Source organism: Macrotis lagotis, chromosome 1 (assembly GCF_037893015.1).
Source record: "Macrotis lagotis isolate mMagLag1 chromosome 1, bilby.v1.9.chrom.fasta, whole genome shotgun sequence".
NCBI lineage: Eukaryota > Metazoa > Chordata > Mammalia > Peramelemorphia > Peramelidae > Macrotis > Macrotis lagotis.
This window is the reverse complement of record NC_133658.1, coordinates 706,334,247-706,359,331: the sequence shown is the minus strand read 5'-3', so window position 1 is coordinate 706,359,331 and position 25,085 is coordinate 706,334,247. Positions and strand designations below refer to the sequence as shown.

Below are 25,085 nucleotides of genomic sequence, written 5' to 3'. Positions count from 1 at the left end.
AGACATGAGGGTTTCCATTGCCTAAAGGATGAAAGGAAATAAACTAGACTAATAAACCCCAAGGGACGCTAAAGAGAAGCTAATCTAATCATACCCCCTAGTAGAATGAAGTATTTTACTCTAGCTATGATTTGAGATGGAGATGCACCTCTTGATGGTGAATGGAAGCAAAAAGCTGGAGGAGATGGAACGGGGAATGAAAAGCTAACTAGAGTTGGAGTCATAGCAACTCAGTTTAAATTCCAACTGAGTCATTTATTGCCTGTGGAGCTTTGAATACATTTCTTAACTTTTCTGGGCTTCTATTTTCTCAGCTGTAATATGACCGAATGATATGGGCTTCCAGGTCTTTTCTAGTTTTAAATCATTAATTTTTTTGAACCTTACATAAAGGAAAGAGGTTATCCACTAAGGTACTGCTGCCCAAACTAAAAAGCTAGATATTTACATTGTCTTCATTTCATCATAAAAAAAAACTTTCAAGTAAGTTGCTACTTTAAAATGTTTTCCCTTTTTCTGAAGAGTATTATGAAATTCCATCTCTATAAGCCTAGTTTATTATTTTGAAATACTATAATGACAAATACTAGTAATAGCTAGGTGGATAGAATTTGGAGTCAGGAAGACCTTAATTCAAATTCAGCATCAAACACTTACTAGCTGTGAGACTCTAGGCAAATCACATAATCTTGTTTTTGCCTCATTTTCCTCAACTTTAAAATGAACTGGAAAAGGAACTGGCAAACCACTCCAGTATCTGCCAAGAAAAATCCCAAAAGAAGTCACGAAGAGTTGGATACAACTGAAACAAATTACCAACAAAACTATCAAATACTCATTGAAATAAGAGGAGACAATGGCTAAGAACATGTATGTCTGTTTTTTAATGATGCACCTCAATAAAACTTGAAGCATAAAGTATCTTTCATTACATACTTTCTGTCTTTATCATGATTTTCAAAATGTTTAAAAACAAACACTTACGGTTGACAAAGCTTCACCAGGTCCTGGTCTGTGGTATTAGGAGGCAGTCCTCTGATATATAGGTTTGTTTTGCTTAGTTGATCCCACCCTGAGCTGCTACTGTTGCTACTGTTGTTATTACTGCTGGTGGTACTGGGGCTGGGAGGAGCCATTGGGTGGGCTGGCACGATAGACTGCTGGGAAATTAAAAAAGTAATATGTTAGAACATAGTAAATAAAAATTTTATTACACATGGAAAAAGAAGCTTGTAGCAATGATCACAATGAAGGTGCAATAATCAATTAATTTCAATCTTCAAGGGGTTTTATCACCTTTTGAAATATAGGTTTACTTCATCTTTTAAAAAAAAACCAGGATGTGGTGATATGAAATGTATACACAGTGCTTACTTAACAAAATTATTCACTGTAAGAAACATCTAAAAAGCAAGTCTCTTTAATGCCTTTAAGAATACAATTCAACTTTAAAATAGTTATACATTTTCAGGAACTCATTTTTCATGTTTTATCTGTGTATATTGAAACAGATTTAATTTACTTCCATGAAATCTAAAATACAATTTAAAAATACAATTCCCTTTTAACTTTACAAGTGACTACGCATTGAAAGTTTAAAAACTATATCTAAAAGAAGATGACTGAGGTGTAATTTTGAGGCTGCTCATTTAACAGAAGGTCAATTTTTACCACTACAATGGGTTCACTATGGCAAGAATGCAACAACATTCAGACATCTGGAGAAGGTTCACAGTTCTGCTAAAACTTTCTACCTCCCACTCCCCTCACCCCCTCAAATCCAGCTAAACTTGTGAAATATAACTTGTGATAACTTTGTTTTAGTTGGCAACAAGCCTGGGCCTCTCTCTCAGAGACAAACACAACTATTACGAAGAACAAAGCCCTGGACCCAGTGCAGTTTTACACTCAGCAGGCACCCAGGAAGAATATCTGAAATGGTCCACATTCCAAACTTTCTCTGGATTGTACTGCTGGCAAGATCTACTGACCCTGAGTTGCTTTGAAGAATTTTAAGGAAGTCCTAAACAGTTCCTGCTGCAAATGATGTGTGCAATCCTAAGTCTCAAGTTATTTAGCAAAAAATATTAGCTGCTTCATAAAAGTAGAGAAATTGCTGCTGCCACCACTACCACTACATACTTTTCCACATATACATAGTCCTTTACTTAAGGAGAATATAAATTAAATGGTCGATGAATTCCCAAGAAAAATGGAAATTTATAGTGTAAATTCTAGTCTTTTTTCCTAGAAGTCCTTTTACTGACTGCTAGGTAGCTCAGTGGATAGCATACAGAGGACCTAAGTTCAACTTCTGACTCAAACACCCATTAGCTATATGACCCTGGGCAAGTCACTTAACCTTTGTTGGAATCCATTTTTTTCCTTCATAAAATACAGCTAATAATAGCATTTACCTCCCAGAACTGTTCTGAGGATCAAATGAGATATTATTTTAAAAGTACTTTGAAAACTTAAAGTGCTTTTTGTTAGCTAGAAGTAGGAACAGTAGTAGCAGCAAGAGATACTATAAATAATTTACTAAATAATGAGACACACACATAACTTTCATTTTGTGGAGCAAACAATACCAAAACAACAAAACTCAACCTTGCATTCAAAGTAGTCTTACTCAATCTGATTTCATGCCACATATGCTATATTCTTCTCAACTATTTACTATAGGCTTCTTGGTCTATATTAAAGAGTTTTTTCTAAGTGTTCTACTCATTCCACCCTCACCCTTAGATCCATCCTGATTCAGCAGAATATTATATTCCTTCAGTTATCCACATCTGAATTTTCCTTTTCACCATTCAATCTTGTTCTACATTATCCAAATAGTTCTTTCTATCTCTAAGGGAATCTTCTATCCATGATCATAATTCTTCATCTGTAAATGAGGAAGCTATGCTAACTAGCCTCTTAGGTCCCTTCTAATCTATGATACTATGACCAAACTCCTTCATATTTCAGAAGTACTTTCTTTAAAGTGGTAGTAATAACTTAAATTAACCAGAATTTATTTTATAATTTCTATATGCCAGATATTGTGTGAGCAGTGAGGTGGAGAGTCACCTGAAGTGCTAAGAAGAGCTGAGTTCAAGTCTTTCCTCAGATACATACTGTGTGATTTTGAAAAATTCACTTAATTCCTGAGGTCCCCAAGCTAAACTGAGATCATAAAATATCTAACACATATCAAATTGCTCTGAACCAACAGATTCACAGACAATTGAGTTCCAGTGCTCTGTACTAGAAATACCAATAAGAAGGAAATAGTTCAGATTCTAAATATTTTGCATAAAAATCAGGAATACACATTCACAGATAAATATCATATATTTACAAAGTAATCTGATGTTGGAAGAGGGAAGGGAGAACATTAATAATTTAGAAGGGAGTAAAGACTAGGATGGGTCTTGTGTAAGGAGGTGCCATGAATAGAATATTGGAGGAAGTTGGATGAGAATGAAGAGCATTCAAGGCATAGGGGGTAGAAGGGATCTGTGCAAAAGACAGGAAGGAGAGGGAGAAGTGAGTATTTATTAAATGTCCTTTATGTGGAAAAAGTACTATACAGATATTATCTCAATTTGATCCTCATAACCCAATGAGATTAAAGCTATTATTAAACCCATTTCATAGCTAAGGAAACTGAGTCAGACAGAGATTATATGAATCAACCTGGGTCATAGAGCTAGTATGTGTCAGAGGCTGGGTTTGAACTCAGGTCTTCCTGACTTCATAGCCCAGCACTCAATAGAACTACTGAGCCATGCTACCTCAAAAGATGATGGAATGGCATATCTAGAGGAACAATAAATAGACTGGTTTAGCTGAAATACAGAGGATATACATATGGGATTGATGTGAAACTTCTCTCTAAAAATATATTAATGCTCCACTGGGAAGGGCTTTGAATGCCAAAGGTATAAGTTTATTTTAAGCTAGATATAACAAGGAGCGACAACACTTTCTGAAGACATTTACAAATGGTTTCAAAGATCACAAAGTCCTCTCCTTAAAATAATTCCATTAAATATGTGGACCTAGTCAGAATGGTTGCATGATTTTCTCCATCTTTCTTCAGTAGCATCAGTGTTGAAGTGAAGGCCATGAATGATGTGAGTTTTTCAAGGCTATAGCTCAGCATGACTTAACTGGCAATATATCTCTCTATAAAGAGATAGATGATAGATAGATAGATAGATAGATAGATAGATAGATAGATAGATAGATAGACAGATGTATATAAAATAAGGGAACCAGAGTTTCAAGAGAGGAAGGTAGTATAGAGCTGAATTGACACATCGGGGAGTCAAGATGGGGTAAAGAGGAAAGAGTAGCCAGTCAATAACTTTTATAGAGCACTTATTAAACATTTATTAAATAACTACAACGTACTAGGCATTGTACTAAGCACTACTGATACAATTATGAAAAAAAGACCGTTGACCTCAAAGGAGCTTCCAATCTAATAGGGGAAGATGATCCACAAATGGAAGCTGAAAAGAAGAGGGAGCAAGAAAGGGTGTGATGCACCCAGGATTAGGGAAGAGATGAAAGGGCAATGGTGGAGAAGTCAGATGTCCCAGAGTAGTAAATATAGCACAGTTAGATGAGAAATGAGAAATTCTGAGTTTGAATAGTGAAGTGAGTTGGAATAGTGAAGGAGAGATGGCCAAGGAGAGAGTCAAGGGATTAGAAGTCACAGTGCAGAAGAAGAAGAGCAGATTTTGTAAGGGAAGACAGGAGAGGTACCCAAATCTCCAGATCTTTTGCACTATTTTGACAATCATCCCTATGTGGATTTCCTTAAATTTAAGCCCCTAGCTTTGATCTATCTTGTAATTTCATGCCCTATATCATCAACTGCTTACACCTCTACCTGCATCTCAAACACAATTAACTTCTCTTTTTCCCAATACATATTTCTCATTTTGTCTTCAATATTTCTGTCAAAATTACTAGTACTCTCTCTATAATTTGGATTTAAAACTTAGGTATCAACTCTTCCTTCTCCTTTAGTTCTCACATCACATAAGCTGCCAAGTCTCTTTATTCTACCTTTGTAATGATTTACATCAAATTACTGACTCTACCCACCTGGACAATTAAGAAAGTCTGAAAAACAGTCAGTTGGGTGGTGCAAAGGACTTGTTGTCAGGAAAACCTGAGTGCAAATCTTATCATAAACACTTATTATAAGTGAGATCCTGCGTCAGTCACTTAACCTCCAGTTTATTCATTGCAAAAATGGGACGTAATAACACATACCTGTCAGGATTACTGTGATAAGTTGAGATAATATTTGCCAAGAACTATGAAAAACTTACAATGCTATATAAATGGCTCAAGTATTATCTCACACTGGTGCTAGATTCACTTTCCTTATGCAGAGGTTGGATCCTTTCTTTTCACTCCTCATCGTATTGTAAAGAACAAAAACCCCTAAACTTCTCAACTTGACATTCCCAGCTCAAATATACACTGGGGTCAAGAGACCTGGACTTTGTTTACTATCTATATGACTTTAAGGAAGTCATTAAACCTCTTTGGATCTGATTTTGCTTGTTCATAAAATTAATTAAATTATGATCTCTACGCTTCCTTCTACCTCCAAATTGATCAATACTCTCTATAATCTTAATAGTTTTTCTCACATTCTCTACCTCCCTGAATTAGTTCCATATGTCTTAAACTCTAATCAAAATAACTAAATTACAACCTACTATGAGGAGATTTGACCAAACTATACCAAATTTCAGAATGACATGCTTAGCAGCTTATCAAGCTTATCCTTGCCTTATAACCCTTGGACTTCAGCTACATCAAACAGAGTCAGAATTAAATACACAGAAATATTTTCTGAATCTACTTCTATTTTTTTTCTCATCAAGAATGAAGAAAAAACATTCACCATGCACCACATAATAGCTTGGTTGGAAATGTTTCAAAGCATAACATTTATAAGTCTCCTAAGCTTGGAACATATTAGGGACTCAGTATGTATCTATTGACTGATAACTGATATCCCAGTCTTTACCAATCTCCTCTTTTCCACTTAAACCCTTCAATTCCTTTGTCCTTTCACTAGAGGATTCTTTATCCAAACTTCACTTTAAACACAAAGAAGATAAGTATAAAATATCTCATGATACACCTTCCCAAGTTTTATATATTTCATTAAATCATTTTGAACTCAATAATCTTTTATATAGCAATATTAATTTCCTTTATCTTAATGCCTATTAAAATGATCACGACAAAGACCTAGCTCAACATAACTGAACATGTTAGGTCCATCATTAGTATAACCACATGAGGAAATGTGAAATTAATAACATTAAAGAATTCTGAAGAAATCAAAACAGAAAGACATTAGAAGTCCACAGATGGCCTTTTTAGGTAAAAGATTCTATAATTCTTTGAGATTCATGTCATATTTTGATCTAGTATTTTGAAAAACTGGCAGGAATTGAGGAGAGAATGGAGATAGAAGTGAAATGTTCCAGATTAAAAATGACATAATAATGTTTCAATTAACTACTACCAAAAGATATACTTATATCAACAGAGAAAAACTAGAAAATTCACATGGGGGACTTAAAAAAATCATCTAACTAGCCAATATAAGTAGTTATCAAATACATATATATTAAAGCAAGAATGTATCAGTAATATTTCATTTCTTTCTTATGATCTTATAATAGATTAAAATTAACAATAAAAATCAACAATCCCAGGGTGGTCAACTTGTTTGTTGATGACTAAACCAAAATTTTGGGGAGAAATGTCCCATTGCTTTGGGGCCTGGACCTCATCTGCTTAGATATTACAAAGTAAAGAAATTTTGCTCTTTTGAATTATGCTACTTAAATGTCATACTCTGAATCATCAATTAGCAAATTGTCCACAAATAACTTCATATGTAAATTAAAGCAAAAATCAAACAAGTCTTGAGTTGCCTCTAAGACTATATGCTAAATTCTTATTTTTCACAATTACCCTCTTTTCTGCTCTATGCCTTCTAATTAGACAATAAATAATGAAACTGATTTACAAAGACATAGCCCATTTTAGCTGAAAACTGAAGTCAGAACTTTAGGAGGATGTGATTTAATTTTTTTTTTGCCTTTTTTTTAACTTGTTAAAAAAATTTATTATTTAAGGCAATGGGGTTAAGTGACTTAACCAAGGTCACACAACTAGGCAATTATTAAGTGTTTGAGACCACATTTGAACTCAGGTTCTCTTGACTCCAGGGCCGGCGCTCTATCCTCTCTACCACCTAGCTGCCAACATGAAGGTGTGATTTAATACAGTAAATCAAAGCCACTCAAGTTTTAATGCAAACACTGACAATTCTTTAGTAACCACATCACAACTTCATCAAACTCTAAACAATTTACATTTATGACTAGGAGGCACTAAAACCTATAGTTGGAACATGTGACAATGCTATAGATAATACAGTATATTGGTCATATTTAAAAATAAATACCTTACTCTATACCTCTAAGTTTATTACATGTCTCAAGAGGTATGAAAAATGCTTCATTCTCAACACTCTGCAGTTTGGTGACTGTATTCATTGATCAGAGTTCTTTCAAAAGAGGTGTGTGTGTGTGTGTGTGTGTGTGTGTGTGTGTGTGTGTGTGTGTGTGTGTGTGTGTTTGTATGTGTGTGTGTGTGTGTGTATGTGTAGAGAGACAGAAATACAGAGAGAAGCAAAAACAATGTTATAATTTATATATATTTTTTTTCTAGTTCTAGTTCTCTTCCATTTTACAAGTCTTCCTAAGGTTTATCTCAAGCTATTCTTTCATCATTTCTTATGACACAATTCCATTGCATCCACAGACCACAATTTCTTAAGCCATTCCCCAACATTAGTGAGCTTTCAGTTCTTTGCTACTACAAAAAGTGCTGCTATGTATATTTTTCTACATAAGAGTTCATTTCCTCTTTGAGGCATATGCTTCATGGTGATATCTCTGATCAAAGCACATGTCAATTTGAAAATTTGAGGGGTAGAGATCCATATTAATTTCCAGAATGGTTATTCTAATTCATAGCTCCAGTTGACCTTCCATATTGTCTCCTGCATCTATAAACTTCTATATCATCTTTGTCAATCTGATATTAGTAAGGCAGAACTGTAAAGTAATTTTAATTTGAATTATTTTATTATTAATGTATGTTTTTCACATGGTTATTTTTAGTTTGCTTTTCTTCTTTTGAGAACTGTCTTCTTCTCAAGACAGTTCATATATTTGACCTTATATCTCATAAGAGGTATGACTCAATATCTGAATAACTTCTCTCTATCTCAAATAGCAGATCTATATCAGAGAAATGTGCTGTAAATAGGTCTCTCCACTCACCACCAGCTGTTTCCCTTATGATTTTAGCTACATTTTATTTATTCAAAAGCTTTTGCAATAAAAATTAACAATTTTGTGCAATCAAAATTGTTTATTTAATCTTCTATAAACCTCCCTAATCCTCAGTGCAACCATAAGCAATTAATATCCCTCCATTACTTAGATTTTTTTAAATTTTACTTTACTTTTAAACAAAAATAAATTGGTTTTATGTAAACTCAACAGACAAGGCATTTGGGCATAGAATTTACCTGCTTTACTTCTGCCCAAAGCATTTATTTCATCTGTATTACTAGAATACCTCAATTGAAAAACATAAGAGTCAATGATAATAATACGTATAACTGAATAGCAAATACTCCCTAAAGCATGGTGTCCAACCTTTAGCTCTTCTGGGTCATATTGCCCAACAAAAATTTGCAAAGGGCTGCATATAGAATTTAATTTTTAATTATGGCTACAGAAATAACACATTACTAATGAGAATAATAAAAAAATGTAATAATGTCCACATGAATGGGCTTTGAGGGCCACATGTGGTCTATTGGCCATGGCTTGGACACACCTGCCCTAAAAGGTCTCATTTGAAGAAAGCAAAATTAACCATATTTGTGGACTAAAATATTAGTAAGTTTTCACTGTGCAAATTAAACCAAGAAGTCAACTAGTATTTATTGAGTAGCTGATATGTGTTACTAGGTTCAGAGCTAAGAAAAAAAGTTCTGATTTCAAGAAGCTCAAAGTCTAATTACAGAGATATCATTTAAACAACTATGGGGAAAACATTATATATACAGGATAAATGGGAAATAATTTCAGGGGAAATGCACTACCATTAAGGCAAACTGAGAAAGGATTCCTGTAGAAGATAGTATTCCTAGTCTCCTTCCTGAGATTAGAAGGAATACAGGGAAACCAAGAGGTGGAAATGAGAAGAGCAAAAATTCTACATATAGAGGGGACAGCTAGAGAAAAATGCAGTGTCTTTTGTGACCTAAGAAGTCTAGAATTACCACATGATAAAGTTTGAAGAATCAGGTGATAAAGGGCTTTAAAAGACAGGTGGAAGTGCTAGGGAACCACTAGTATTTTAGAAAGATCTATTTGCTGGATATGTGTCTAAATAACTGAGGCAATAAAAATGATAATCATTTTAAATGTATTTCCAAATTGGTTTGCCATTTCTTCATTTCATATGAGAGAATATCTAGAATACACTTTGTATACCTTAAAAAGTTTCTATATAAATGTTATTTTAGCATTTTGTAAACCTTCAAGCTCTATACTGTCATTAGTGTAGAGAATATACAGCATTAGAATCTTTCATTATATTTACAATCTTTATCCTCTTTCCAATATCATCCTTGGGAATTCCATTAGAATTCTTAGTACTTTCCTGTTTTAACTTTCTTAAAAGTTTTCATTGTCAACCATCCTTCAAGATATCAGAACTATTTTCTTCCAAATCAGTAGGAGAGACTGCCATTTATCACACCAGGCATTTCCTCTACCCAGAAGCAAAGGAAGTATTCATAATAATCACAATTAGGATTCCAAAGGAATGGGGACCTGCTGTCTGGATATTAATAAATAATACCTCCATGACCACACATTTGTATAGCTCTCCATACATCTCAGTAACCATTTTACTGAAGTCCAAAATCTATCAAATCAAAGAATACAAAAAGATTATACAATTAATAATTAAATATAGCACTGTGGTAGGTGCTTAAAGAACTTCAATTTTTTTTTAACAATACAAAAATACACAATATAATTCTCCTTGGGAATCTTTCAGCCTTAGACTTTTAAAATGAAAACAAATGAAATTCTTAAAAACCAAAGTAAAAGAAAAACAATTTCCCCAAAATGGTTAGCTTGAGATTTTGTTTCCTTTGTTCTCTTTTTACAGATGGCAGCCCTTTGAGTGGAAGAAGGACAATTGGCAATTGAGGGTGGAGCTGTGTTTAAGGAAGGAAAAGGGAGAGGGAGAGGGAATGGGAGAGGGAGAAAGAGAAGGGGAAAGGGAGGGGAAGGGAGAGGGAGTGAAGATTTGGAGCAGGAAAGAGGGGACAGCAGAGGAAATTAATGGTAAAAAGTAAGTTAAAAGTAGAAAATGGAAGTATCAGGAAGAGTTTTACTGTGGCTGAACAAATAAGGAAAATGACCTCACAGGCAGGCAGAAAAGATATCATAGCTGGAAAGGACCAAAGCATCACTGCTTTGGAACTGGAAGTTACCCTTTAGAGATCTAGTGTAACTCCATCATTTGACAAATGAACAAAATAAGATCCCAAAAGATCAAGTGATTTGACCACAGCCATACAACTATTTAATAATATGACTGGACTTAGAACACAGCTTTGCTGGCTCCCAGACCAGTACTCTTTCTACTACCTTGTGCTATTCCCAGATGTGCCATATTGCTGTGGAAAATAATGAACTTGTAGTCATAGAACCTGAGCTCGAGTCCCCAGCTTACAATTATTACTTACTATTCTTGTAACCCTACATGCATTACTTTACCAACCTGGGTCTGTTACCTCATCTATAAAAAGAAAGATGACCTCTAAAGCCTCTTTAGCTATAGAACTATAATTCCCAACATCTATCAGTCATCGTCTCCAGATATTCCACCTGGCGTAATATATGCCTGGCCTATAGAAATGTTTTTTACCTTTTACTCAGTGATCCTTAAAACAATGTTATGAAATAGATGGGGGACTGACCTATGAGATGAAATATCAAAGAGTTTGAATGACTTGCTCAAGGTCACTGGAACTTTCTTAACCAAGTGTTTGTCACTTTTTTACTTTCCTTATAAAGGTAGAGTACTGGTAACTGTGAGGTTGGGCAAAACAGATCACATACTTTGAAGCAGAGATTAGATTGTATTATCATGATAAAAACCCTGAGCATTCAATATTATGGATTGAATTAGAGGTGTTTATGGAAAAGTTTTCAAAATCCAATTTATGAAAGCTATTCAAAAAGAGACTTGATGAAATTAATGGTAGACTGGTAACTCAATCACAAGTGAAACTTGACTTTCAAAACTTAGCCATTAATCTCTTGACAGGGTAGCTAGATGGAGTACTAGGCTTGCAGTCAGAAACGAGTTCAAATCCAGCCTTACTAGATAAGTGACCCAGAGCAAGTTATATAACACTGCTTGCCTCAGTTTCCTCAACAGTAAAATGAGCTGGAAGAGGAAATGGCAAACCATTCCTTTATCTTTTCCAAGAAAACTCCAAATAGGGTTATGAGGAATTGGATACACCTGAAACAACTCAACAATAAATCCTCTTGACTATTTAATATGCTATTAATTCATCACTGAAACTTCCTCACAGATATCCAAGATTAATTCAGGATTAGTGTATTAAAGAAATTAATGAAACAAACATTTAAACATGACATGAATTTAACAAATATTTTGAATGGATGAATTGCATACATAAAAAGGCAATTTAACCTTGAAAAGCAGCATTGTAGAGCAAATAAAGCACCAGACTTGGGAGTTAGAAAGACCTAGGTTCAAATACTAATTTAGACCCTGAACAATCAAGTCACTTAACCTTTTCCTATGTCTAAATATCCTCATTTAAAGAATTAGGGAGTTGGATCTCTCAGCTCCCCTTAACTCTAAAAACCATGATTATATCAATCATCCAAAAGAATCAATACTTATATCCTGAAGTGGTATTTTGGGGAGGAGGGGCATGGAGAAGGAAAGAAGATGGGGAACATGAAATGTCATCTTCTCAGCAAGTTTTCTTCCAAAATCATCTCATGTAACTTCCTGTATTTAAACCTTTTTCATCAAAGCCTTTATTTTAGACTTCAATTTTTGCTTCTATATACATCAACATTTGTAAATCAGCTAGTGTCAATTCAATAATTTTTTTATATACAAGGAGCTTTTGAAAACACACAAGAGGAAACACTATCCTAAACAGACCTTGGTCAATGCCTGTTTTATTATTAACTTATCATTGAAACTTGTACACAAAAATCTATAACCAATTAAATCTTTTCTTATGCTACAGAATAAAGTGATGAAGTGATTTTCTGCTTTTCAGTTTGGGGGATTTCTGAGTTGGTCTGCTCTATCGTACAGAGGAGGGAAAACTGGGCATAGATTTAGAAGATCCCAGCTCTGCCTCTTACTACTTCTGTAATCTTAAGTAAAATTCATGTGCCACAATTTCTTTATCTTGTAAAATGACCTGGTTGCATTAAATGATCTCTAAGGATCCTTCCAGCTCTTAACATATTGTGATTTGTGTGGAAGAATACTATACTTATATTTGCAACCAATCTAGTAATTTCCTTTGATCATTTATATTTAAAATTCTGGGTCTTATTTATATTGAAGTCATTTAAATGTAAAATTATTAACAAGACACCTCAGAAAAGAAAACTTTTAATGAAGGAGAGAACATATATATTTCCTCTGAAAGATGGCTTATCAGATCACAAGACTAGTTTCAAAGCTCCCAACTCGCCCACTACAAAATATTTAGAATCAAAAGCTTTAGCTGAATGAGACCTTAGAAATTATTTCATCTAACCATCCCTTACTTTACAAATGGGAAAAACAAAGCAAAGAAAATAGCTAGTATAAGAAAAAGAAGCAGGATTTGAATTTATATCCCTGACTCCAAGTCTTTCTGTTAAGGGATTACCAGATCATTAGAAAAGATTTTATTCACTTATTTGTGTCTAGCAATAACCTATAAAAATGACATAATAGCAACACAGGGAAGAACAAAATGAAACTACTGTTTTAAGAGATTAAACTAAAAATTCAAAAACATTTTTACATTCCCAAAGATAAAGGATGAAGCAGTATTTCAGAAAATGTGTCTTCAGGAACTCTGAAAGTTCTGGAAATTCTTTTGGGAGGTCCATGAGATATATAACCCATGCAGCCAAAAGCTCTTGGGGAAGGGGTCCTCAATAATTGTGAAGAATGTAAAGGAACCCCAACACCAAAATGTTTTTGTAAGGCAAATGGGGTTAAGTGGCTTGCCCAAGGCCACACAGCTAGGTAATTATTTAGTGTCTGAGACCGGATTTGAACCCAGATACTCCTGATTCCAAGGCTGGTGCTTTATCCACTACGCCACCTAGCCGCCCTACAAAAATGTTTTTGAGAAGCACTGACCCACAGGATTAAAAATGTGATTAAATATCTTAATTCAAATCAGCTTAATTTCATTATCTAAGTGTCTTTTACCTTTAATCAGGGCATTTTTACAATATTATATTACATATGCTTTTCATGTAGTGTCTGCATTCTTTACAAGAAGGCACGAAAGCCCCCTAAGTTTAATACAGAAAGAAAAAAAGGAAGAAAAGTATAAGAAGAGAGGAGGGGGAAGGAAAAAGATAAGGGAAGAGGAAGTCAAAGATGAAGGGGGGCTAGAGGAGAAAGGAGAGGGGGAGTGGGAAAGGGAAGGAGAAGGGGAGAAAGAAAAGGAAGGGAAAGAGAAAAAGGAAAGGAAAAAGAAGCATGAGGAGGAAGGAGAAGGGAAGAATAAAAGGAAAGGGAAAGGAAGGGTAAGGAAGGAAGGAGGGGGAAGAGGGGAAGGGAAGGTGAAAAGGAAGAGGAGGATTAAGGGAAGAAGAAGAGGGAAGGGAAAGGGAAGTTAAAGAGCCTTGTACTTGAGCTACTGAGGGAAATCAGTAGTTAGTTATTTCTCCCACTATTCGGAGCCTCGTGTTGTCAGAAAGTGATAAAATAGTACAATATTAATTTTGATAACTTCAAATTTCTTTGAAATAACATAATACTTTGAGAATATTTTTCATTCCCCTTTCAATATTGAATAGGGAATTTTCAGATCAGTAGTATTTTTCCTCTAAACTAAGATGTTTGCTGTGGGTGTAAGGAACTCTTCTTTAAATTGAACATACACACACACACACACACACACACACACACACTCACATACACTTCCTTAGGGAAGTGAAACACAGATTTAGTCCTGTGACTCTACAAGGAGCTCAGATCACCTCTGCAATACTCAGAATTTCCTGTCCCAAGTCCATATGTAGTTATGACTCCAAGGTTAAGAACTTCCTTTCAGTTGTTTTTAAAATTCTAAGTGCAGTACATTTAATCAGTTCTCTAAAAATTTCCTGCAAGTTAGGAATTATTAGCTCTATGATTGCAGAGAACTGGTACGGAAATGACTGATTTAAAGAATGCTTTCTCCACAATAAATAATGATGATTACAGCTAATATAAAAAAAATTCAACAGCTGGCTTTTTATATAATGCCGTAAATTGTCCAAAATAGTTTTTATCCTGTAAGGCAGGTGGTACCTGTCTATTATTGACCTCATTTTACAGATGAGGAAATTAAGAATTATTTGGATAAATTCAAACAGCCAGGAAAATAGCAAAGCTGGGATCCGAATTCAATTCTCTTTTCATTATAACAGTGATGCACTGAAGTAAAAATATTTGCTAATAGGAAGTATTAAGGATCTTTTAACAAAGATCAAAAGATTGTGTTTAAATTATATTAACAGATATATTCCCTAAATTATGAGTAAATTTTTTATACATGGACAATATGCCAAAGAATGAGTATTGTAAGACAAAGTGATAATGAAGAAATGAATGATGAGGTCATGTTCTGGTGGCATTTGCTACCCATCACAACTCAAAAACATAATATTTAGAGAAAAATAGACTTCAGCAATCTGATGGAGGTGCAATGATATAAAAAATCAACAATTTGCCCATTTATCAAGGTAGTATCAATAACAAAATAGAAAATAAACAATGAGATTTAATTTTTTTCCTCCATTATACAACTGAATATCACAAAGGAGTATAATCTCTGCCTACCAGCAATGTGAGGAGTCAAGGTGCTTAATTACCATCACTGCTATCATCATGAATTTATAAGATTCTATCTGCTGAACTAGGATAATCTATAATGCCTTAGAACTGGCAAGGATTTACCCATTTTGGTCTAGAATAAGTCAAGAGTTGTTGAATAGAGAACCATAGCCTCTGGGTACAGGTTTTTGTTGAGTTTTTTTCCCATCATTAAGGATTTGAAGTGCAGCTTTGAAATACTACTAGGAAGGGTTGTGACTCACAGTGGATTCCCAACATTCATATGGCCCCCAGGCAAAAGGCAGAGGAGACCTCACCAAAGGCTAATATAGCTTCTCTTTCCCATCTCAACAGGTTATTTTAACATCACTCAAATTTTGGACCCTTCCCCCAACTTGAAACCACTCTTCGTAAATCTTTAAAAGCAAGAGGTATAGTAGTTACTCATAGGATCATTAGCGCTCCCTTCCCACACCCTCCACTCTCATTTAGGATTTTTCATAGATGAATCTGTATTCAGCTAATACACTTTCACACATTGTAGCCTTGAAAAACCATTCAAGCTTTTATTTTTTTGTTTTTGTTTTTATAGATTTTTCAAGGCAATGGGGTTAAGTAGCTTGCCCAAGGCCACACAGCTAGGTAATTATTAAGTGTCTGAGGTCGCATTTGAACCCAGGTACTCCTGACTCCAAGGCTGGTACTCTATCCACTGCACCACCTAGCCGCCCCCCCAATTTGTTTTTGAATAAAATATTAGTGCTAAAAGGAGAAACAAGTTAGAACCACCATATATATCAGAACTGACTTGCTTAGATTTTGTCATTTTCATTTGGGGGGGGCAAAAGAATATTGATGTATCTATATATTCTATTCTTTTTAGTGTTTTTTATATTATATTCCATAGTGTTCAATTAACTCTTATTTTTACAAGGCATGTAGTTAGTGACTTGCCCAAGGTCACACAGTTAGGTAATTATTAAGTGTCTGAGGCTGGATTTAAACTTCGGTCCTCCTGACTCCAGGGCCTGTGCTCTATCCATTTCGACACCTAGCTGCCCCTCCAGTTAACTCTTCATGGACACTAATGTGCCATGTTACTGAGTCATTTCATAATGCATAAAGACATGCTTCGGAGTACCCCCCCCAACCTGGTTGTTCTGAGAATCTACTTGTTTCATCTTGTGACTGAGAGATCTGCAAGTTATTTGGAGCTTTAAAAGTAGTCTGCAGTCAGGAATAAGAAATACATCATGATATGGATAATTTCACTATTTTTCTAACAAATGATAGAATGTCATTTCACATCTCAGTTAAAACCCTCTTTCTGTAAAGAAAAGGAAACTGATTTTTTTAAGATCAGGGAGCAATTAATCACTAGACCCTGGATGTGAAACCCAAGTCTTTTGACTTCCATATCACAAGTCTTTATAGTATACCTTGAAATCAAAGTTTGGGAGAGGGAATAGTTTCCAGGAGACATTACTATAATGTCATTGCAATTAAAATGAATATAGAGGAAAATAGGCAAAACTATGTTGTGAAAGATTTGGTATTAAAAATAGTCCTTAGGGGCGGCTAGGTGGTGCAGTGGATAGAGCACCAGCCTTGGAGTCAGGAGTACCTGAGTTCAAATTTGACCTCAGACATTTAATTACCTAGCTGTGCGGGCCTTGGGCAAGCCACTTAACCCCACTGCCTTACAAAAAAATAAAATAAAATAAAAATAGCCCTTGTCTCTCTAGTGATACTCCCAATTAGAAATCTAATGAATTTAGAGACAACTCTTTTGAATACTACAAAATTGGAATGTATTTGCTTTATGTGTAAGTATACAAATCAATGTCTATATGCAATGTTTCAATAAATGCATAGAAATGCCAAGTGTGTACATATATCTATATGTGTGTATATATATATACACATATATATATATACACGATTCATCCATGTACACATACACATGATATTTCAAAAGCATCCCGCCCCAAAGCATACTCATATAATAAGTTAGTCATCCAATATCTACTTGAATCAGAGGTAACCTCAAGGGATGGCCCATTCCATTTTGGTTCAATCCTAAATATTTTAATGCTTCTCTTTTTCTTTCTTTTTTTTTTGCAAGGCAAATGGGGTTAAGTGACTTACCCAAGGTCACAGAGCTGGGCAATTATTGTGCCTGAGGTCGCATTTGAACTCAGGTCCTCCTGAATCCAGGGCCCATGCTCTATCCACTATACCACCTAGCCGCCCCTAATACTTTTCTTTACAGCAATTATGTCATCATCTTAAAGAGACATTTTCTAAAGTGGAATAATTCAAGTAGCACTGGATTTTGTGTCGAAAGACCTGACATTCTAATTTCAACACTTACTAGTTTTGTGATAGTGGGAAATCACTATAGTTCTCTTAAACTGAGCTCATCTACACAAGGGTCACTATTGGTACTTCAGATTTGTTGAGAGGAAAGCAATTTATAAACTTTAAACTTCTACTATTTCAATTTTGTATAGTAAAAATAACAAAAGCTAGCATTTATATGTTTTTGAAGTTTGAAAAATGCTTTAAATCATTATCTCATATTTTCCTCACAACAATCCTTAAAAGTAGATGCTAGTATCCTCATTTTATAGATAAAGCAACTGAGACAAACAGAGATTAAGCTACTTGGCTACATCACACAGCTAGTATAATTGCCTAGGGCAGGATTTGAACCCAGATCTTTCCTGACCTGTACTCTATCCAAAGCACCATCCCTAGCACCTAGCTCAATTATTAGATGCTTACTAAGTGGTTGCTGAATGACCAAATGAAAAATCCAGTCACCTTTAGCTTACAATCAACCATCAGAATATAATTTCAATGGTATAATGTGGAAATAAATCAACTGAATGACTAAGAAATGTTTTATTAATGGCTATTTTTTCTATCAGAATTCATAGGAAATGATACAGGACACTAATAAACATCATCATGTGTAAAACTAATTTTCCATGTTAGGGGAAAAAAAAGGTGTGTTTAAGTTGAAGACAGACTTTAATGTGGCAGCCAAATCTCATTTATTTTGAGCTTTTCAAATATATATTTTCTAAAACCAAAGTTTTATTGCTACATTTAAAATACTTATGCTTCCACTCTTCCTCCATATCCCATCTTTAAGTTTATTCTTTCATTTGTATAGCCTCCGTTAAAGTTTTGTGTTTTTCCTTTCCACTTTGAAATGCCAGCTCTCTTCCCCTTTAAAGCAACAATTACAAGATATTAATGAAAGCAGTGGAAAAATAAAACTCCTTTTCTACCAACTTCTGCTATGTGGAAATATGCTTGGTTGTTTGTCACAGGGTTAGACCACATGAGTGGTGTTCTGTCTGTGCTAAGATCTCACTTGTTAAAAAAATTTTTTCTAGCAAAATCAATTATGAGCATAAGATAGGTATGTTAAAAATCAAATATATTCGTATATTCATATATATATATGCTTTTGAACTTTTTCCATGACTCATTTTCAAACAATCCATATTGAAGCATGTCACAAAACAGTACGCTGCCAATCCAATCCCCTCCTTAAACCATTCATTTATTTCACAAATATTAATTTAGTACCTCATATGTATTAGATCTGGGAAATAAGGTGAGGATGGGGATGAGGAGGCATAGGAGAAGACAAACAGACATTTTCATAAATACTATAAATCAATTAGAATAATTATATGCAAAGAAATACAATCAAAGTGCTATGAGATCAACTTTAAAACATCTCTACAAGCTGATAAAATCAGAGAAAAAAGACATCTGAGATGTGTCTTCAAGAATAGCCAGGATCAGAAGAAGGAATTCCATGGATAAGAACTGTATGAGCAAAGGCAAAGAGGTGGGAAAGCATTGAGCACTTTGTGGAACTGTTAAACAGTAGTTTAGCTAGGAGGTATATGGTACAGGAAAGGATGAGATAAGATTGAAGTTAGGATGGAGGTAATAAAATAAAATGAATACAGAAATATTTTCTAATCCTAAAATATTTTTACTGGTAACAGTTCACTTCCTACTTTATGCAACATATAAAAACATATGAGACATACATGGTTTGTAGCATTTACAAAACAATAAAGCCAAGTTGCAGCAGTTTGCTGTGCTGCTACTAATGCAATGCATATGTCACATGATACTTCAAAAGATTTTGTTGAAAGTTTTGTCTTTTTGTTTTGTTTTGTTTTTTTAGGTTTTTGCAAGGCAATGGGGTTAAGTGGCTTGCCCAAAGCCACACAGCTAGGTAATTATTAAGTGTCTGAGGCCGGATTTGGACTCAGGTACTCCTGACTCCAAGGCCGGTGCTCTATCCACTGTACCACCTAGCTGCCCCTAAGTTTTGCCTTTTCTAGTAACTATTGGGATCTAATCAGTAGACTTCAAGACCTGTTCTGCATAGTGCTGACATTTATTTTCCATGAAGGCTTAGAACAATCAAATCTACTTGTCTCAGTTTAATTTTAGATAAAATAAGGATACAATGAAGATTTTTTTCTTTTCTTATAATTTCCAGAATTTTGCTTTATCTTAAAGCTACACTGTAAATACCTATAATGATTCTATACTGAATGTTCTACAGAAAGTCCAGAAATTAATCAAGATTCTATTTTTCCTATTCTCCTGCTACCCAACTAGTTAGCTATGTAATAATTTTCCTACTTTAATTTCAATAAGCATTATCAAAATTTTGTAACTAGTGATTTAAAAGCATACCTTCCCAAGTTTATTTGAGGGAGATTGATTGAGCAATATATACCAGTACTGAACCTGTAGTCAGGAAGACCTAAATTCAAATCCCTGTTTAGGTGCTTATTAGATGTATGATCCTCAGTAAGTGACTTAACTTCTACCTGCCTCAGTTCTCTCATATGTAAAATAAGATAATAACTGCATTTACCTCCCATGGTCCTTGCAAGGATAAAATGAAATATTTGTACAGTGCTTTGTAAACCAGAAAGTATTGTGAAAATGCTAGTGACTATTATTATTTCCAAATAGTTATATGTTCTACGCACTAATATATTAAGCTGAATTTATGGATGTTCAAAGACTTCATTCAAAATAAGTATTTCTTTTACTTTGTGAATGTTAGTTAACCCACACAAAATTTTCTACTGAAAATTTGTCAATGAATAAACCTAGGAATACCTTGGAATGAATCTAAGTCAAGCTCTGGCAAGGTTGTTTCAGTTGTTCATCTTAAGTAGATAAAGTGAATTAAGTCCTTTTTCCTAAGAGGTGGCAAAATGTTAGATAGAGCTTTGATATCTATAAAAGTCAGATGACAAAGAGCAATTTGTGATGAATAGAAATCTGGCTTCAGAACACACCAGGAATACCTGGGTTCAAGTTCAACTTCTGACACTTGCTGATTTGTCAACATCACCTCTCAGTATTTTTTTTTTAATGCTAAATGCTATTTAATCTAGTTAGTCAACAACAGTTGTGCCCAGAAGTCAGCTTCCCCCACAGGACAGAATCTCAGAGTTAGAAGGAATTTCATTTAGGGCAATCCTTACCCAAGCAGGAATCTCCTCCAATATTACAAGAATTCAATGAATGCCAATAAAACTCATATGACATGGAAGACCCAATCACTGTCTAAGAGAATCTCCTGGAAGAGCACTAGAGATGGAAAACCCATGAAACAGCTCTCATGTCCTGTTCCTAGGATGCCCTATTGGACAAAATGAGCCACGTCTAACTCTTCTTCCCCATAAAACAGACCCTCAGTTTCACCTCTCAGTATTTTGAGTGACTTGCTAATGTTTTAATTTGGAGAGAAATTTCAACTTACTATGGTAGAGTTTTCTCCCCTTCCTGACCCCTTGAAATCATGGTTTTTGTTTCTATCTCTATAAATTAAGAGAGATCTTGGGGGGCAAAGGCTTAAAAAAAACTTCACAATAGTCTTTATTGAACTACTTGTCTAAAACTCCCAGGTAAGTTTTCTTGGTAAAATCACAATATAGTATTTGGTATCTCTGAGGTCTCTTCTAAGGTCTCTTTCAGCTAAGGGCATTCTATTTATCAGCCATCTCACTGACTCATTTGTTGAATAGCTAGCTACTGAAACAAGGCTGAATTGCAAATCTAGAAAACTGAAAAGAAACAGGATTGTGTAAAAAATATAATTTGTGGAAGTCTTTATAGTACAAAATAAGTTTTACTGAATGCAAACACCTTTTACACTATACTGTTAAACTCATTTTCAAATTACAATTATATCTATACTAGCAACAACTTAAACAGCATAAAGAAGTAAAACATTTTGAAATTTTTCAAATAAAACTTCTTTCTTAAATGAATAAAGCATAAGGAAAGTCATTGCTAGCTAAGGCAAAGGCAGGAAAGTTGGTAGCAAAGAGAGAGATTTTGGCTTTCATTTCACACCATTTGTTTTCTATGTGATTATTTTAAAAATAACATTTTATATTATTATATGAGGGCAGAATTTGTCAATTTCACTTAATCCAATAGTTTAAGTAACTTAAATTTTTTCTCATATGGAGAGAATAGTATCAAATTTCTCTTCCCCATGCAACACCATTCTCCCATATCCACACACCAGAATCACCATCCTTATTGGCAGAAAAAAAGGTATAGATATTCTTAGACCTCCCCTACTCAATCCTTAAACTCTTGCAATCTGGCTTCTTTTTGTACCTTTCTGAGAAATAGTTTCCCTGGAGATCATTAATGAACTACTTGTCCTCCTTAATCACAAGTAAGCAACATGTATGTGTATCTATTGATCACTAATCTCTGTGATACTAATATAGCTAACTCTTCCTCTCCTCTACACCAAAGCCTGACCTCTTCTTCCCTTCCTCAATGAAACCAGAAAACCTTTAAGCCAGCCAACAAAGAAAACCCCATACAAGGAACAACCATTAAACCACAGCCAGAGAGATTATGCTAGAACAACTGAACAGGACAATTGTTTGTTTTTGGTGATTATAACCTTCTGGTTGTATAACATCAATCAAAAGTATTTAATCAGTTTATTCATTTATTCAGTCTGCTACCATCCAGAAATTGTGATGTCACAAAGAGGATAGTCTTTACTCTCAAGAAGCTTATATTCATAGCAGCAGGAGACATTCATATAGCATACTGCCAAGTATGGGCTTAATAACTACTTAATAAATAGAAATCAATTCAAAGTTTTTGCAAATCAAACTTTCAAACTAAATAGAAATTGATTAAAGAGAACAGAAATTTCTTAAAGGATTTAGTAATACTTTCTCCTTACAGAGAAGCATAAATTCCTAAAATGAAGCATTCTCTTACTACCTCTCCTTGTTAAGGAAATATAAATTTAAAATACTATCCTAACTATGAAGCACTAAACAGAAAAAACAAAACAAACATGGCTTAAGGAGAATGATGAAAATGTTGAATTCTTTAAAAAGAACCAGTAATACTAATTTTTTGGCCTGGGAAAAATTAGGAAGGAAATGACCGGCTTCCTTTTCTAAACTGCAACATTTTAAAAGCTTAAGAATTTTCTCTAGGATACTTCTTTACCAGAGAAGAGAATCCCAAGAAAATTTTGCTAAGTCTCACATTGCTGTTGTTCTATTATACATAATACAACATCAGAAAAGGTGTTTTTACTATTAGAGCAGTGTTTATCACCATTCCATTTGGAAGGGAGTTTGGGTAAACATACCAAGAAAAAAAAGAAACTAAACAAAATATACTGGGGTAAGAGTGATTTAATACTAGAATCCCAAGATTTCAGGTTAGAAAGGATGTCTCATTTATTTAAAAAACAGTCTTACAATTAGAGGCAGATTTTTATTTTTTAAAATCTAAGTCATCTGTCAGTTACACATTCATTCAACTTCTGCCATAAATGTATACATGGCTATGTATATGCGTACACATGTATATGTGTTTCTGCATATTAGTAAGAATCTATTTCATTCATATTTCATGTCAAGATTTTCAAAGTGCTTCTACAAACATAATTTCATTTGATTCTCATAAAAGCCTTGAAAGGTAAATACTAGAGGTATTATCTTTACAGATGAAGCAACTGAAGTCTGGAGTAATTTTTAAGTCATTACGCCATTTTAGTCTTGTCCAACTCTTCATGGCTCCAGATGTTTTGGAGTTTTCTTGGCAGAGATATATTTGAATGGTTTGCCATTTTTCTTCTCCAGTTCATTTTATATATGAGGAACTGAGGTAAACAGGGTTAAATGATTTGGCCAAGGTCACAAAGCTAATAAATAAGTGTCTAAGGCAGTATATGAACTCATGAGATGCCAAATGAGATCATGATTCCAAGTGCTCTATCCATTATGCCACCTAGCTTCCCAATGCAAACAATTACTAAGTTTTGAAGGCAGAATTGGAATTTGAGTCTTTCCTGAATCCAAGTTGAACTATACCATGCTATTTAGAATGCTATATATATTTACCTGATCTTCCTCTTCCATATTCCATGGTCCAGTATTTGTCCAGTGCTATTTAAATTTTTTTTAAAATAGTACCAGGTTCCAAATCAGATATTTATGAGAACTAAAAGGCTTTTCCTCTTATACAAATGATATGACATGTAAATGTGACATAAAATGCTATATAATACTAAGATAAATTCTAGCTATTAATGTATTAGTTATTAATTAAGTGTATAGCTGACTCTTTAACAATATAAATTCATAGCGTTCCATATTAAGGGGCAGCTAGGTGGCGTAGTGGATAAAGCACTGGCCTTGGAGTCAGGAGTACCTGGGTTCAAATCCAGTCTCAGACACTTAATAATTACCTAGTTGTGTGGCCTTGGGCAAGCCACTTAACCCCCTTTGCCTTAAAAAAAACAAAAAAAAAAAACAATATAAATTCATAAACATAGAAAGATTTTCCTTAAAAATGATAACTGCAAGATTCTACTAATTTTTTACTTTGGAACTGAAGTGCTCAGAGAAATAAGTACACCTTCCCCAAGAGAAGTTGAATTCTGCCTATATACCCGAGGTCCCATTCCCTCCACAGGAACTACACCAAATTAATCTCTCTCTTTTATATATATCTCTCTCAAAATACTTCTTTCCCCAAGCTGTACAAACAACAAACATGTGGAGGTATTACCATACTTTGAAAAAACAAAAAAATTTTCCCCTGACCCTGCTATTCTCTCTCAAAATATCATCCTATCTCTCATATTAGCTTACCTACTCCATTTTGCAGTAAAACATCTAGAAATAATCTGTAAATACTGCATCTGCTTCCTTACAACTCACCCAAATTCTCAAACTCTGAAAATCTAGCTTCTAGCCCCACCCATCTGAAAAGTACTTTCCTAAAGGTCATTAATGACTTTACATTAGCAACTCCAATTTTTTTGGGGGGGGGTCTCATTCTTGATCACGGAAACATGTGCTTTTATTGGTTACTCTCTCTTTCCTTGACCCCAAAATATCCCCTCCCACTAACTTCTCTATTCCCATTGATAGTACCCCCATCCAGGAAGCTATTCTGACTCAAAACCTCTGAATCATCTTTGACTCTTCCTTCCCCTAATCCTTCAGAGCTGCCAAATCTTTAATCTCTCCCTCTCCCTCAGTTCCATACCCTTTACAAACAGCACTAGTTCATCGTGTATTTCTTCCTATCTAGACTTCTTTAGTTCCTATCTGATTTTTCTATTCTTAGTAACACTCCTTTTTCTTGTCATCCTTCACACCATCATCTAAATAGTTGCCTTAATAGTCCATTCTAATTTGTGCAAAAAAAAAAACAAAAAAACCAAAAAAATACCCAGAAAGAAAAACATTCAGCAGCTCTCCAGACCTAAT

General features: G+C 34.5%; 1 protein-coding gene across 4 annotated transcripts in view; it reads right to left on the bottom strand.

Annotated features, from left to right (window-relative positions):
- Positions 1-25,085, bottom strand: part of RBMS1 (RNA binding motif single stranded interacting protein 1) — a 257,733-nt gene that overhangs the window by 134,189 nt on the left and 98,459 nt on the right. For all 4 annotated transcript variants that reach the window (XM_074215867.1, XM_074215870.1, XM_074215866.1 and 1 more), the window contains exon 2: positions 985-1,160. In XM_074215867.1, the coding sequence (XP_074071968.1) occupies positions 985-1,160 (176 nt within the window). The remainder of the gene's footprint in view (positions 1-984; positions 1,161-25,085) is intronic.